The following is a 17,523-nucleotide window of genomic DNA, read 5'->3' on the forward strand; positions in this document are numbered from 1 at the left end:
CAGCTCTCTGCTGAAGAGCACTGCCTTCCCTATAGCTCTCTCCTGCACTTCTCTACAATGACTGGACAGATAGCGTGGGTGTTTCCTTGGCTTTTAATTGCTACTTTCAGGTAACTGTCCATTCAGAAAACTTCCTTCCATAAAACTCCAATCTTTGAGACTCACAACAGCAGGATGTCCATGTAGTGGTCATGTGTCCTTATTTCTTTAAGACCTGAATACGTTAGTCACTGTATTCTCTCCAATACTACTGATACAATTTGTGGGGATCTTAATATGCAACATCCAGTACCCTTCCATGCCCAAGCCTGTTTTTGATTCCTCTCCTCCAGAGCCCTGTCTTCCACTCTCCTCAGCCATCCACTCCCAGTGTCATACTTTATACTGGGTTTCTAAAGGTTGGGAAATGTCTGTTTAGAAACAATTCTTCCAATGTGCTAATCCTGCTAAGGCAAAACATCAAGTATCTCTAGCCTCTGACCATTAAATGCCAATGGCAACGCACCCCCACAAATTTCTCGACATCTCAGTTGGGGAGCAATACCACTCCAGTTGAGAACCACTTACTTAAACCTCATTATTACTAATAAACACAACCCTCTATAATCTCAAATTCAAGTATCCCTCTCTCTGAGTACCACTTACTTCCAACTCACTACCTCTAATAGGACTCTCAAGAATTCTTGGACTCCCTAAGAACCTATAGCTTACTATCCATTTAGCTTACTATCTTTCCTGCTCTTGACCCTAGCAAGTCACCACTTCCTTTCTTATACAGCTTAAATTTCAAGGTCCAGCATTATATCTCACATCTCTAATGTCCTTGTATTTTCTTGCTTCTCTGCAGTCCTTTGACTAAACAACCCCATTAACTCACCTCCTCTATTACTCTATGCCTGTAACTGCTATGCAAATACATTACCTGAATCTGACTGAAGAAAAACACACAATTTAGCTTAATAATCTCACTTTAAATCCACCATCAGCCCTGGCTGGAGAGGCTCAGTGGATTGATCGTCGGCCTGCAAACTGAAAAGTCACCAGTTTGATTCTGGGTGAGGGCAACTGCCTCGGTTGCAGGCCAGGTCCCCAGTTGGGAGCATGAGGCAACCAGTCAATGTTTCTCTCACATGTTGGTGTTTCTCTCTCTCTTTCTTCCTCCCTTCTGTCTATAATAAATAAAATCTTTAAATCCATGATCAGTAATCTCAAGTCGACCACTTATGTGTCCTGCTGCCTTAGCAGATAATTTTATCCTTCCTCCCTATCTTCTCAAAGCATTTCATTTTACTGAAAAACAAAGACATTATCAAAACTAAACTTTAGGGTATATATCATCTCAAATCTACCTGCCTAATCTGTATTTACCTTCTTATTCTGATGTACTTGTACTCACATAAAATAAATTCTATTGTAGACTAATTTTCATCTCTTTCCCTCCTCACAGACATCATCACAGGACTGTCCTTTCTCCCCAGTATCATCAAATTTCTCCCCTTTATCATTCCCATTGGTATACAAACAGGCTGTTAATTCCTCCCATCTTAAAAAGTACTAATAAAAAGAAAACTTCCATAATCTATAACCCTCTCCAGCAATTTCACTTTTTAGCTCCATTTTGCAGCAAAACTCCTGGAAGGAGTTGTCTATCCATATTGTGCGCAATGACTTTGCCTACGCATTTTCTCCCCTCTCTCTTTATGCTCTCTTGGATCCAATTAGATTTTTATCCCCACTCACATTAAAATAGCCTGTCAAAGTTTTCAATTAACTCCATGTTGCCAGATAGAGTCCATTCTTGTTATGTGTGGTAGTTTTGTTCTGTAAAGTCACCTTGTACACTGAACTGACAAATTCTGAACCACTGCTCCCAGGGAAAATAGAAGGTAAGGTTCCTCGAAACCTCTGGGCACATTTTCATCAATTGGTCAACATATAACCTTGTTTTATGTGTGTTTCTGTTTAAAGAAACCTTATATACATACATTGTTAGTTCATTAGCAGTGAACTCATGGTTAACAGCACTACAGCTCATGCCTGAATGAAACATCTTAACATAAGTATTTTCTCTGTAAGGTCAGCACAGTGCACTTGCACTTAGACAACACTTCAGAGCTATGCTTTCAGGCTATTTTAAACAGCAAAATCACCAACAAAAAGCACAAAAATGCAAAAATCAGACACTAACTAGCACACAAAAATGTTTTTTTAAGTATCGCTTATTAATTATGCTATTACAGTTGTCCCAATTTTTCTCCCTTTGCCCTCCTCCACTGGTACCACCTTCCCTCCAGCAATTCCTCCCCCACTTAGTTCATGTCACGGGGCTGTGCATATAAGTTCTTTGGCTTCTCCATTTCCTATACTATTCTTAACCTCCCTGTGTATTTTGTAGCTACCAATTGTGCTTCTTAATCCCTGCACCTTTCCCCCTATTCCCTCCAAATGATCTCCATATCTATGATTCTGTTCCTGTTCTGGTTGTTTGCTTCCTTTATTTTTTAGATTCAGCTGTTGACAGTTGTGAATTTGTTGCCATTTTAATGTACATAGTTTTGATCTTCTTTTTCTTAAATAAGTCCCTTTAACGTTTCATGTAATAATGGTTTGGTGATGATGAACTCCTTTAGCTTTACCTTGTCTGGGAAGCACTTTATCTGCCCTTCCATTCTGAATGGTAGCTTTGCTAGACAGAATAATCTAGGTTGTAGATCCTTGCTTTTCATCATTCTGAATATTTCTTGCTAGTTCCTTCTAGCCTGCAAAGTTTTTTTTTTTTGAGAAATCAACTGACAGTCTTGTGGGAACTCCTTTGTAGGTAACTCTCTGCTTTTAAGATTCTCTCTTATCTTTAACCTTTGGCATTTTAATTATGATGTGTCTTGGTGTGGTCTTCTTTGGGTCCAACTTGTTTGGGACTCTCTGTGCTCCCTGGACTTTTATGGCTATTTCCTTCACCAAATTAGGGAAGTTTTCTTTCATTATTCTTTCAAATAAGATTTCAGTTTTTGCTCTTCCTCTTCTCCTTCTAGCACCCCAAATGATCTGGATGTTGGTACGTTTGGAGATGTCTCAGAGGCTTCTTACATTACTTCATTTTTTTTGAAATCTTGTTTCTTCTTACTGTTCTGGTTGAATACTTATTTCTTCCTCATGTTCCAAATCGTTGATTTGAATCCCAGCTTCACCCCTTCCACTGTTGGTTCTCTATAGATTTTTTTTCACTTAGTGTAACCTTCATTTCTTCCTTGGTCTTTTTTATTTTGTTGCCGCACTCAGTGAGTTCTCTGAGCATCCTGATGACCAGTGTTTTGTACACTGCCTCTGATAGGTTGGTTATCTCTGTTTCATTCAGTTCTTTTTCTGGGTTTTTTTTCTGTTCTTTCATTTGGACCATATTTCTTTGTCTCCTCAATTTGGCAGACTCCCTGTGTTTCTGTGTTTTAGGTAGAGCTACTCTGACTCTCCGGGTCTTAGCCTATTGTAGAAAACTCACCTGTAAACTGTGTGGGGGCAGAGCCTAAGGTAATTGCCAGGGTGGGACAACCCACTTTACTGCTTTGTGACTCTGTGGGGGATGGGGGGAGATCTCAGAGAGGGGCCATGCTGCTGCCTTGCTTCTGGAGGTTTTCCCAGCACATGCTCCATTTCCAGTCACTTCACCCACTTCCCATATGCAACTGGTCCCCTTCCAGCTGTTGTCTTGGTGGTGAATCCCAGAGTGGGTAGGTTTGCACATGTCCTAAGTCATGCAGCCCTTTAAGTAGAGTCTCCTGAAAATCTGGGAGTTTCTTCCACCACCCCAACCACCACTGGTTTTTACAGCCAGAAGTTATAGGGATTTATCTTCCTGGCACTGAAACCTTGGGCTGTGTAGTCTGGCCTGGGATTGCTTGCTCCCAAAGTATCCCTCCTGATTTTTACCCACCATACATGAATGTGGGACCATTGTTCTGCCACCCCTCCACCCGTCCCTGTGACTCCACTCCTTCTACCTGTCTGGATGAATGTGGCTCTTTAAATGCTTGGTTGTCAGATTCCCATATGGCTCAATTTTCTGACAGTTCTAGATGTTATTTGTTTTGAGATCTAGCTGTAATTCTTTCTATGGTTGTGCAATGAGGTAAAGCGTGTCTATACATGCCTCCATCTTGACCGGAAGTCCACACAAGGAATTGTTTACAGAATGAGAGCTAAAATAAGACAGAGCACTGTCTTTTCGACTTCAGCTAGGAAGGCATATGAGAAGTGCTTTAAAATTTTCACCACTCAGTGTATCTCCACTAATGACCACAAAAGTACTTTGAGTACTGATTTTAGGGTTACAAATAATTTTATCAAGTAGGCAAATCTGCAAACACAGAATCCTTGAATAATGAGGATCGACTATGTAACAGGTAATTTTTACTCCTCAGTTGACCTACCGGTAGCATTTTACACAACTGATCATCACCTTATTCTTAATTTCCAATATCCCAATTTCTCTTACCTCACTGATCATGCCCATGTAATCTCCCCAACCTCAAGTCTGGAGAGCCCCAGAGTGAAATCCACGGACCTTCTCTCTGACTGTAGTCACCTCACCCAGTCCCATGACCTCACTTACACTTATGTTAAATATATATTGTCCCACAGCTCTGGGATGCTCTGTTGTTTTTCTCCCCACTTTTTTTAAAGTTTGGATGAATTTCTGTTGACCTATCTTCATGTTCACCAGTTCTTTCTGCGTATGTGTCAAGTCTACTAATAAGCCCCCAAACATATTCCCTTTATGTCATAATTTTTATTTCTGGCATTTCCATGAGACTCTTTCATATGGAGTCCATTCCTCTGATGAAATTCACTACCTGCTCATATATGTTGTCCATCTTTCCCACTAGAGCCTTTAATATGTTATTCATTGTTATTTTAAACTCATTCTCTGATAGTTTTAACAATTGGGTTATACTCAATTTATTGATTTTTTTTGACAGTGGTTATTTTTATTTTTGCACGTTTCATAATTTTTGTATGAATGGTGGATATAGCTGTAAGACAGTATAAAGAAATAGTATTCATGCCTGAAAATGGGCACCCCTCTTCTACTAGCTATTTTTTTAATCCTCACCCAAGGATACCTTTGTTGACCTTAGAGAGGAAGGGGGTGGGAGAGAGAGAGGAAGAGAAACACTGATGTGAGAAACACTGGATACCTCCCAGACATGCCATGGCTGAGGATTGAAACCACAACCTAGGTATGTGCCCTGATCAGGGATCAAACCTGCAACCAACTGGTGCATGGAACGATACTACAACCAACCGAACAATCCCACCAGGGCTCTTCTACTAGCTTTTGGGAGGTGGGTGGGAGAAGGCAGGGATGGGGTCAATCTATTCAGAAATTGAGGCTGGGTTTGCATTTTCCTGTTATGAATGATTATGTGTAGTATCAGCTTCAAATTCCTCTACTGTGACCTACCTACCGCTTAGAGTGGGTGCTGGTTTGCCAGAGAGTTTTCTCAATGTTCTTATTCTACCCTTAGCTTTAGGCTTTCTCTGTACACCTGCCCCAGAGGCTCTCTCCATGCTCTTTTCCCTCCCCATGGGTAAAGTGCTGTTGATTTAGTCACTAGCAGGGGAAAGGTGCTCTGTTATTCTGAACCCAGGTTCATGCCATACATATCTGGGTCTCAGTGGGTGGGGCTTTCTCTCAGGAATAGGCAAATTAATGATCTGAACCTAATACAGTTTCTTGCCCTTCCCTCAGAGTTTATAAGTTTTCTTTTCTTTTCACATGTGCCAGCCACAATGGAAAATGGGATTTACTTCTTTCCCCCAGTAGCTTAAAGCTGTTTTCCATATGGAAAAAGGGTCCAGGCAGGCCTGTACCAGGTAATAAAGCTCCCCCTGGTCTCCTTTGCTTCTACCAATCTTTCTCAAGAGCAACTGCTGAAAATCCTTGTGATAGGGGAACTCCAGAGTTGAAAATTTTAGTTTCAGTCATAGTTGATAGGCTTAAGTGATTAATGCATATGAAAAACTGTTGTTCCTGGAACTGCAATGCAAGACTTAGATGACTCCAGGAGGTCCACAATTTAACCTTTGTGCCCCAGGATAATGTGAGCCACTGTGTTCCAGGGAGGGGCTCAGCTAAAGAACTGCTGATCAGCAGATAAGGAAATACTAGGAAAATGGCTGCAGGACTGCAAATCTTATCTGATTAACCATTTCCCAAACCCCTCACCTACCCTTTCCTTCTCCCTATAAAAAGGTAAGCTTGAGATGAGGTGTTAAGATGGTTTTTGAGGGTACATAACCTGCCGTCTTCTCAGATCCCCAGCATTTGAATCAAGCACCCATAAAGATTCAATCCTTGTCTCTACTTATTGGTTCTGGTAGTAATAGGCAGCATGAATGTCGATTTTTCTGGTTTCACTTGAAGAAAAGCTACAAGTGGGTGTTACCTACCCTTGTGCCTGCAGTTCCCAAGGGTTCTAATATCATGCTAGCCTACACTTAGACTTTAGCAATTCATTAAAAATATAACTGAATTCTTCTTTCCTTCTGTAGAAGGAAGCCCTTTCTTCTTCCTATCCTCTGCTACAGGTAAACCATGCCCAAATCCCACCTCTGATGGGTTGAGAGAAATTATGATTTTCTACATTACAGCTTATTTTAGGGTGCGTTCAATACTGTTTCTTTCTACATCCTAAGTAAAAGCCGGAAATCACCTCCATGAGTTTGAATGCCACCTATATATCCACAACTCCTAAATTTACATTTCTAGTCTGGACCTATCTCCTAGACGCCAGTCCTTATCTATCCAACTGTCAATTGAACAAATATACTTGTATGTCTAAGTTGGCCTCCATAATCCCTACCTTTTAGTGTTCATGTCTCTGTATAACACTCGCCCCCTGAGTTATACAGAGTTGTGGGAGGAACCTGTGACTTGTTTCTAACCAATAGAATAGGGCAAAGATGGGACTTCCAGCCAAGACAGAGACATAGGTAAATATGCTTTGCTTCCCTGCACGACCAAAAGAAGGACAATCACCAATTTAAAAACAAAAAACAACCAGAACTGCCAGAAAAACAAACTGTATGGAAGTCCGACAACCAAAGAGTTAAAGAAGAAACATACATCCAGACTGGTAGAAGGGATGGAGAAGGGCAGCTGGGGAGAAAAGGACACAAGAAGAGCTGGCAGACTGGGTGGTCCCACATTCTCATGTGCATAAACCAGGAGGAATAACTGCAGAGCAAGACAGACCCCACAACTCAGGGTTTCAGTGTAGGGAAATGAAGCCTGAAAACCTCTGGCTGTAAAATCCTGTGGGGATTGCAGCAGCTCAAGAAACTCCCAGTCTCACAGGAGAGTTTGTTGGAGGGACCCACAGGGTCCTAAAATGTACACAAACCCATCCACCTGGGAATCAGCAACAGAAGGAGCCCAGTTCACTTGTGGGTAGCATGGAGAGGTAACTGAAGGTGGGATATGAGCCAAGCAAGTGGCATTGTTTCCTCTCTGACCCCTCCCCCACATACAGCATCACAATGCAGTGAAGTGGGTTGCCCCACCCTGGAGAATACTTAAGTCTCTGCCCTTTACAATGTAACAGGTGCACCAAAACAAAGAAATATGGCCCAAATTAAAGAACAGATCAAAATTCCAGAAAAACAACTAAGAGATGAGCCCTGGCTGGTGTGGCTTAGTGGACTGAGTGCAGGACTGTGAACCAAAGGGTTATGTGTTCAATTTCCAGGCAGGATACATGGCTGGGTTGTGGGCCAGGTACCCAGTTGTGGGTGTGTGAGAGGCAACCACACATTGATGTTTCTCCCCCTCTCCTTCTCCCTCCCTTCTCTTTTCTCTAAAAATAAATAAATAAATAAATCTTTTAAGAAGTACAAAAAACATTTATCTTTAAAAAAATAAAAAAATAAATAAAACCAAAGTGATGAGGAGATAGCCAACCTATCAGATACAGAGCTCAAAACACTGGTAATCAGGATACTCACAGAAGTGACTGTATACAGACTTCACTCCAAGATGATGGGAAAAAAAAAAACCCAATTAAAAAATGGGCAAAAGACTTGAACAGATACTTCTCCAAGGAGGACATACAGAGGGCCCAGAGACATAGGAAAAGATGCTCAGCATCACTAGCCATCAAAGAGATGCAAATTAAAGCCACAATGAGATACCACTTCACACTGGTCTGAATAGCTATAATAACAAATCAACAAACAAGTGTTAGAGAGGATGCGGAGAAAAGGGAACCCTAGTTCACTGTTGGTGGGGATGTAGACTGGTACAGCCACTGTGGAAAACAGTATGAAATTTCCTCAGAAAACTAAAAATGGAACTGCTTTTTGACCTGGCAATTCCACAGCTGGGATTATACCCTAAGAGCCTTGAAATACCAATCCTTCCCTCTATACCCCAATATTCATAGTAGCACAATTTACAATAGCCAAGTGCTGGAAGCAACCTAAGTGCTCATCAGTAAATAAGTGGATCAAAAAACTATGGTACATTTACACAATGGAATTCTATGCAGCATAAAGAAAGAAGGAGCTCCTACCCTTTGTGACAGCACGGATGGAACTGGAGAGCATTATGCTAAGTGAAATAAGCCAGGCGGTGAGGGACAAACATCATGTGATCTCACCTTTAACTGCAACGTAATCAACAAAAGAAAAAAAGCAAATAAAATATAACTAGAGACATTGAAATTAAGAACGATCTAACAATAGGCGGAGGGGAGGGGAGGGGGGAGAGTATGGTAGGGGGAAGGGTTTTCAGGAACTACTATAAAGGACACCTGGACAAAACCAAGGGGGAGCGTGGAAGCAAGGGAGGGAGGTGGGTTTGGCTGGGGTGGGAGGGAGTGGTGGGGGGAAATGCAGATAACTAACTGAACATCAATAAAGTAATTTAAAAAAAGAATAAAAGGAAATGATTGTGTACAGATGCAAAATAAAGGAAGAAGTGAAGGCTATACAAAGTGAAATAAAGAAAAATATACAGAAAACCAACAGTGAAGGGAAGGAAACTGGGATTCAAATCAATGATTTAGAACAGAAGGAAGAAATAAATATTCAAACGGAACAGAATGAAGAAACAAGAATTCAAAAAAATAAGGAGAGGTTTAGGAGCCTCTGGGACAACTTTAAACATTCCAACATCTGAATCGTAAGGATGCCAGATGGAAAAGATGAAGAGCAAGAAATTGAAAAGTTTTTTGAAAAAATAATGAAGGAAAACTTCCCCTATCTGGTGAAGGAAATATGCAACTCCATGAAGCTCAGAGAGTCCCAATGAAGTTGGAATTAAGGAGGAACACATCAGGACACATCATAATTAAGTTACCCAAGATCAAAGAGAAGGAGAGAGTCTTAAATGCAACAAGAGAAAAGGAGACAGTTACCTACAAGGAGTTCCCGTAAGACTATCAGCTGATTTCTCAAAAAAACCCCTTATAGACAAGGGGCTGGAAAGAAGTATTCGAAGTCATGAAAGGCAAGGACCTCCATCCAAGATTACTCTATCCAGCAAAGCTATCATTCAGAATGGAAGGGCAGATAAAGTGCTCCTCAGATAAAGGTCAAGTTAAAGGAGTTCATCATCACCAAGCCCTTATTATGAAATGCTAAAGAGACTTATCTTAAGAAAAAGAAGATCAAAACTAGGAACAGTAAAATGACAAAAAATTCACTAGTATGAACAACTGAACCTAAAAAGCAAAGACAAAAACAAATTAAGCAAACAACTGGAATAGGAACAGAAATGGAGATCACATGGAGAGTTATCAATGGGGAGTCCGAGAGGGGAGAATGTGGTAAAAGTACAGGGAATAAGAAGCATAATTGGTAGGTACAAAAAAGACAGGAGGAGGTTAAGAATAGAATAGGAAATAAAGCCAGAGAAGTTATATGTACAACCCATGGACATGAACTAAAGGGGGGTATGCTGGAGGGAAGGTGGTACCTGCTGGAGGGGGGCAAAGGGAGAAAAATTGGGACAACTGTAATAGAATAATGAATAAAATATACTTAAAAAAAACAATAAGGCAAAAATGATGGGATGTCATTTCTGTGATTATGTTGTTTTATGGCAAAGGAAGGGAATATCCTTCCCTTGATTATGTTATACTGCAAGACTCTGTCTGCTAGCAGACTCATTCTCACTCTTTTGGACTTTCGGAAGCAGGCTGCCCTGATGTGAACTGCTGGCAGATGGGCCACATGGCAGCAGACTGAAGGCAGTCTCTGAATTCATGGTGGCCTCCAGCCAACAGCCAATGAAAAAAATTGTGCCTCCAGTCCTACAACTTCAACAAAAGGAATTCTACCGACAATCTGAGTGAACTCAGAAATAGAGTGCTCTTCAGTCTAGCCTCCCGATAAGACCCTAGCCCTAGCCACCTTGACTGTAGCTTGGTGAAACTCAGAGGCAGAAAATCCAGCTAAGACATGGCTGACTCCACGGAAACTGTGAGATAATAAATCTGTGTTTCAAGCCACTAAGTGTGCAGTAATTTGTGTTCCACACAGAAAACTAATACAGATAGTATCACAAACTTTACAAGCCAACCCCCTAATTGTCAACGTCTCAAAAAGAAAAGAAAAACATGTTCCAGTGCTGTCCATCTCAATAAATGGCAACTCCATTCCCACACCACAAACTGTACTCACACCAAGAACTGTATAGTCAATCTTGACTCCTTTTTTCCTCTAAAACTCACATCAAATCCAAAAGCAAACACTGCTGGCTTTACAACCAGATTACATGGAGACTCTAAGCTGATCTCAGCACCACCACTGCTACCACACTGGTCCCAGTCACTACTGTTTCGCAGGCACTTCACTGAACTGCCTCCCAAATGGTTTTCCTGCTTCCACTCCACAAAGCAGCCAGGGTGAGCTTGTTAAAATATCAGCCAACCAATGTTTTTACTCAAAACACTCCAAAAGTTCCCCATCTTGCCCAGACTAAAAACCAAAAATCTTACACAGGTTTCTAAAAAAGCTTCATGTGTCAACTGGAAACATATTTATGTTAACTGAATGCAGCTCAGAAGGTCCTGTGTGAGATTTCCACAAGTGGGTTGTAGACACACCCTTGGAGGTACACCTCGAATGTCACCTCCTCTGTGAAGTCCTCCCTGAAGAAGTTCCGTGCTTTCATAGCACTGCATGCATAACACATTGTAACATTTATCACTTTATGGTTGGTCTCCTTTATAAGACAGCTTTCAGAGGAGAAAACAAACCAAAAATCTCACAGTAGCATGTAAGATCTACATTATCAGGCATTCTCCCTTTTCACCCCCCTCTCTGCCACATCTTGTGTGGCTCTCTCCTCATTCTTCCTTCTTGTACCACATTGGCTTTCTTGCTATTCCTTAACTATGCCAAGCACCTGTCAGTCTCAGACTTTTACAGTGTTGGTCCATGCAATCGTACAGGTGTTTCCACAGACAGGACTTCTCTGACTACCTTATATAAAAAGGCAAGTCCCACTGCCCCCACCAATAACTCCCTATGCTTCCTACCCTGCTTTACTAGTCTCCGCACACATCCTGCCCATTATTATCTGTTGTATGGCCTCTCTCCCCAAGGCCAGAATTAAGTTCCATGAGAGCTAAGACTTTTGTTCACTGCTGCATCCCCAGCTTAAACTGAATGACTGAATAAATATGGTTAGATATTAGACAATGCTTTCATAGCAAATTTAGAGCTTTATAGTTAAACCATAAGGATATTTTGGATACAGGCAGTGACATTATTTTTAAAAATCATTGTACAGTTATTTATAGAAGTTACTTATTCTAATAGTGTAAATACACTTCTGAGGAAACTTGGAAAACATTCACATGTAACAAAAATAAGATACATAACTAAGCTAACTAAACTGAAACATTTCTTTGAAGGATTCTAATAAAAGAAAGGCAACTGAAAGACTCTATCATTATTTTTCCAGTACCATCTGAAAATGATACTGTCATTCTTTACAGATATAGCTAAATAACAGAGAAGGATGCATCAAGCTTAAAGAAGTGACCCTTTAGGTTCTTAGCTCTCAAACTTTTTGGTCTCAAGGGCCTTTTACACTCTCAATAATTACTGATGACCTCAAAGAACTTTTATTTATGTGAATTTTTTCTACTAATACTCACATTTAAAATTAAAACAGAAATTTAAAAAATATTTAATAGTTTCTTTTAAAATAACCATAAATCCATCAGAAGTTAGCATAAATAACATATTTTCATTAATATAACTAAATTTCCCTGCCAAAATTTGTGAGAGAAATAGCACTGTTTTACATCTTTGCAAATCTCCTTAATGTTTGAGTTAATGGAAAATGGCTAAATTCTTTTATTGCTTCTACATTAAATATGTTGCCATATGTTGTTTTAGTTGAGGAGCAGTGTTTTAATAGTCTTTTCAGATAATTGTGGATATTCTTCTTTGATACCACATCAATACTCAACCGTTTATAGTCTCTTAAAATTTGTTTACAATGTACAATCTGAACTTTGTGTTAATATTCTGTTAATGTTAAAATCCACTGGTCAGTCTTGCACCTGGAATAGATCTTATACCCATAAGTGACTTTGTAACATAATTTTATAATTAAAAATCTGTAATTTCTGGGAAACTGTCAAGTTTATAATGGTGAATAAGTTTTCCAAAATTCTACTTTTGCTTGAAAGTTTATATCTTACCACTGGCAACAAATCCTGTCAGTTATTTTCCTTAAATTGGGTCAGGTGCATGGGTCAGATAATTTGAAATTTAAAAAATATCGTGTTTCTCAATATGCATGCCTGTTAATTTAAATCCTCTAATAAATATGCCTATTTTCCAGTTCAACAACAACATTTTCTGTATATCCACAAAATCTACTGAACTGAAATTTACCTCCTGAGGACTTCTGGTTAAGATGGCAGCACAGGCACGGCTTGTCACCTCACACAACCACATCAAAATTACAACTAAACTGTTTTAAACTATAGAACAGCCATTACTCAGTACTGTCAGAAATGGAGTTGAAAGCAAGTCTGACAACTACAGAATTAAAGAAACCACATCCATCCAGACAGGCAGGAGGGGAGGAGATGTAGAACAGGCTGGTCCCATACCAACATATGGTGCATAAAAATTTAGGAGGGATATCATGGGAGCTCGGAATCCCAGCCTGACACCAGGCTTCCTAGCCCAGGGCCCCAGTGCCAGGAAGATAAGTCCCTTTAACTTCTGGCTGCAAAAAGCAGCAGGACTGAATCAGTGGAAGAAATTTCTGGAGTCCCAAGCAATTCCTGTTAAAGAACCCACACATGAACTTACTCAGACTCACTCCCTCTGAGTTCTAACACTGGGGTAGCAGCTTGAAAAGGTACCAGTGGCATACAGGGAGGAACTGAATTGTTGACATCAGGGTGAGAGCTGGGGGACAGCTTTCTCCAAGACAGAAAGGTGGACAAAGGTCATTGTCCCTTTTCTGAACCCTCTCTCACAGAGCCACAGAGATGGCAGGCAGGGTGCCATATCTGAGACTCCATCAGCCTGGCTAACACTGTTTATCCCACCCTGGAGATCTGCCCCATTCAACTTAAGGGCCCACCCAAGCTGACTTTTTCATATGAATGGCTGGTCTTGGCTCAATTTCCACAACTTCCTAAGGACTCTCAAAACAATCAACGGCCAGCCTCAGGGAGCCCCTAACCCTCAAACCTCTTTTCAAGTGGCCCTAGACCTGGCATTAGTAGCAGCCAGCCTACAATCACAGCCTGGCTTCACCTGGGAATCTCCATGTCCGGCACAAGTAGCAGCCTTTGGCAGATTGCTTTATAGCTCATGCAGGGTGGCCCTGAGCAGAACACAGTTTGGGGATGACCTTGGCCTGCACCATCTGGGAAACCCCTGAGCCTGTGTACCCAGTGGACAGCTACAGACTATGTTGGCACACCACCACCCTGCTCCAGCACAGCTGATCTTCCATGGAGGGTAGAGATAGGTGGTCAGTGGTCACAGCCAGTCCTTACAGCTGACTGGCTTGGGTAAATCCCTCCCACTGACCTGCCAACAGCAACCAAGGCTCAACTACAAGAGGAGGCTGTACTCAGCTCGCACAGAAGGTATACCTCAAGTATCCAGCTTGGGTAATAGGGAAGGCTTTGCCACTGGGCCCTAAGGACACCTACTATATTAGTCCACACTACCAAGACACAGAGTCATAGCACCTCTACATATCACATTGAAACAAACAGAGGGAGGTTGCCAAAATAAGGAGATAGAAACATGGTCCAAATGAAAGAACAAATCATAACTCCAGAAAAAGAACTGAACAAAATGGAGATAAGCAATCTATCAGATGCAGAGTTCCAAACACTGCTTAGAAGGATATTCAGAAAACTTAGTGAGGACCTCAGCAGAATAAAAAGGATCCAGTCAGAAATGAATGTTACACTGATTTAAATAAAGAACAATCTACAAGGAAACAACAGTAAAGTAGATGAAGCCAAGAATCAAATCAATGATATGCAACGTATGGAAGCAAAAAACCACCAATCAGAGCAACTAGAAGAAACAAGAATCCAAAAAACAAAAACAAAATCCAAAAACAAGGAGAGTACAAGCAGCTTCTGGGACTTCAAGCATTCCAACATTCGCACCATATGGGTGTCAGAAAGAGAAGAACAAGAGCAAGAAACTGGGTATCTACTTGAAAAGATAATGAAAGGAAAATTCCCTAATTTGGTGAAGGAAATAGACATGCAAGTTCAGGAAGCACAGAGAGTTCCAAACAAGATGGATGCAAAGAGGCCCACTCTAAGACATAGCATAATTAAAATGCCAAAGGTTAAAGATAAAGAGAGAAACCTTAAAAGCAGCAAGAGAGTAGAAGTTAGTTACCTGTAGGGGAGTTCCCGTAAGACCATTAGGTGATTTCTCAAAAGAAACTTTGCAGGCTAGAAGGGACTGGCAAGAAATATTCAAAGTCATGAAAAGCAGAGACCTAAGCCAAGATTGCTTTACCCAGCAAAGCTATCATTTAGAATCAAAGGGCAGATAAAGAGCTTCCCAGGCAAGAAAAAACTACAAGGAGTTCATCATCACCAAATCATTATTGTATGAAATGTTACAGGGACTTATTTAAGAAAAGATCAAAACTATGAACAATAAAATGGCAATAAATCCGTACCTGCCAATAACTGAATCTAAAAAAGCAAACTAAGCAAATAAGAAGAACAGAGATAAAATCATGGATATGGAGATCGTTTTGATGGTTGCCAGATGGGAGGGGGGTGTGGGGGAATGGGCAAAGAGGTGAGGGGATTAAGAATTACAAATAGGTAGTTACAGAATAGCCATGGGGATGTACAGTACAGTATAAGAAATGAAGAAGCCAAAGAACTTCTTTTTACACACGACTCATGGACATGAACATGGTGTGGGGATTGCCTGAGGGAATAGGGGGTGCTGGGTAAAGAGGGAAAAATTGGGACAACTGTTATAGCACAATCAATAAAATATAATGAAAAAAGAAAAAAAATTATTTACCTTCTGAAACTATTAGTCTGTTTCAACTAGTGCAATAAGTCAAATACTTTTTCATTTTTCTTATGTAGAAACAAAATCAGGTGAAAATAATCTAAATAATGATGTGCCACATAAAATAAAATCTACTTCTCCCAAGTTTTTGAGAAGTACATAGATATTAAATTGACATTAAATATACTTTGTATAAAAGAAAACTGAATGCTATTGATAAGACATTTAAATAAAATCTACTTTCCATGTATTTCAACTTTTGTTTTTTTGGCTTGGTTCTTTTTTAAACATTAGTAATTAGAGATCTGAAACATCCGACTAATCTGCATATACAGTATTCCTAAATGGCTCAATATCCGGGCTGGTCCTTGCCTTACCTGTTGAGCAATGTGAGAAATATGGGCTCCCTGAACTGTTGAAGCAGGCTGCGGTGCTGTGTCTGAAGTGTTACTCTTATGGGAATCTTCCATAATCAACTGTAAGGGAAAAAAAATCAATTAAAAGATGCTTTCTAATCATTTTCAAGAAATCTGAAGACATTTCTTTTTCATTTTTAAAAAAAGATTTTATTTATTTTTTAGAGAGAAGGGAAGGGAGGGAGAGAGGTAGGGAGAGAAATATCAATGGGCAAGAGAAAACAGGGCTCACTGCCTCTCACACTCCCCCAACACACGCATGCCATTTCGGAGGAACACGATAAAGCTTTTCTGTACTATAAGGCTGAATTCCACTTAACCAGACTCAGTGTGTTGCCACCACTGTGTCCAGCACGTGTGTAGCACTCTAACTATAAAATGGTAAAAGTGGTAAATAAAAAGTGCTGCAGAATATCTATAGTACACTACGTAGTTGTGTAAAAATTGATAACTTGGTTGTCTCCATTCAAGGGAATCTGGACACAGCTCTCTCTCTCTGGAACATGCCTGTGCTTTTTTCTTCCCTCAGGCACATACCTTTGCTTACTTTCCCTATGCTCCAAGGTCCTCCTTTTGCCTCTGTAATTTGTTTCCTGAGCCCACATAGCCCCACTGGCTCACTTCTTTCACGGCTCATTTTTTTGTTACCTCTGTGACTTGTTAAATAAACATTCTCTCATTAAAAAAGAGAGAGAGAGAGAGAGAGAGAGAGAGAGAGAATTGGTAGCTGTAGTACAGAGGTAGAAAAGACTTCTGCTCATATAGTCTTTTAAATATTTTGAATTTTGATCCACGTGAATATGTTGAAATTAATAAATGGCACATATGTAAGTCAATTATTGGGACTAAATTTTCAAATGTTACGCCGCTCAAGAAGTATGAGAGTCTTCCCATTCCATGGACACAGCATTCCTTCCTCTGGTCTGGGAAATAGTTTCTAATTGCACATACAGTTTTATATAGAGAATTTATTGAGTAAAAGTTGAACTAACTAACTACATAAATAAATAAAAATTATGCCCAAAAAGGTTCTAAAAAAATCTAGATGGTCTAGATAATCAACGGAGGGATATGTAAGCTGGGTAAGAATAAGAATAAATGGGTTATGCAAGACAGAATGTCAAATGGAAGAGAACTTTCAGAAAGAGACTGGTTAAAAAAATGGGTAGAATTTAAGGTTTCTGTGGTTATGTGCAAAGACATAATTAAAAACTAAAGAGAAGGCTAGCCAGCAAATATGTGAAAAGTTCTTAACATCGCTAACATTAGGGAAATGACAAGTCAAAAAACTACAATGGAATATCGCCTCACATCCACTAGGACGGCTAATACAAAACAAACATAAATGAAAATATGTGTTACTGATGATGTGGAGAAACTGGAACACTGGTGCACCATAGTGGGAACATAACAGGTGCAGCCACCATGGAAAACAGCATGGTGGTTCCTCAAAAAATGAAAGGTAGAATTACTATTTGACCCAACAATCCCACTTCTGGATTTATATCCAAAAAACTCAGAGAGACATTTGTGCACCATGTGAGAGTAGCATTATTCACAA

At 40.2% G+C, this 17,523-nt stretch overlaps 1 protein-coding gene across 6 annotated transcripts in view; it reads right to left on the reverse strand.

Annotated features, from left to right (window-relative positions):
* The window catches only part of ATF1 (activating transcription factor 1), a 72,375-nt gene that overhangs the window by 46,901 nt on the left and 7,951 nt on the right, over positions 1-17,523 (reverse strand). For 5 of the 6 annotated variants that reach the window (XM_028532384.2, XM_028532383.2, XM_028532387.2 and 2 more), the window contains exon 2: positions 15,924-16,022. The exons of the other annotated variant lie outside the window; for it this stretch is intronic. In XM_028532384.2, the coding sequence (XP_028388185.1) occupies positions 15,924-16,016 (93 nt within the window). In that variant the 5' untranslated portion in view covers positions 16,017-16,022. The remainder of the gene's footprint in view (positions 1-15,923; positions 16,023-17,523) is intronic. 6 annotated transcript variants of the gene reach the window in all.

The sequence above is a fragment of the Phyllostomus discolor genome, chromosome 2 (genome assembly GCF_004126475.2).
Source record: "Phyllostomus discolor isolate MPI-MPIP mPhyDis1 chromosome 2, mPhyDis1.pri.v3, whole genome shotgun sequence".
Taxonomy (NCBI): domain Eukaryota; kingdom Metazoa; phylum Chordata; class Mammalia; order Chiroptera; family Phyllostomidae; genus Phyllostomus; species Phyllostomus discolor.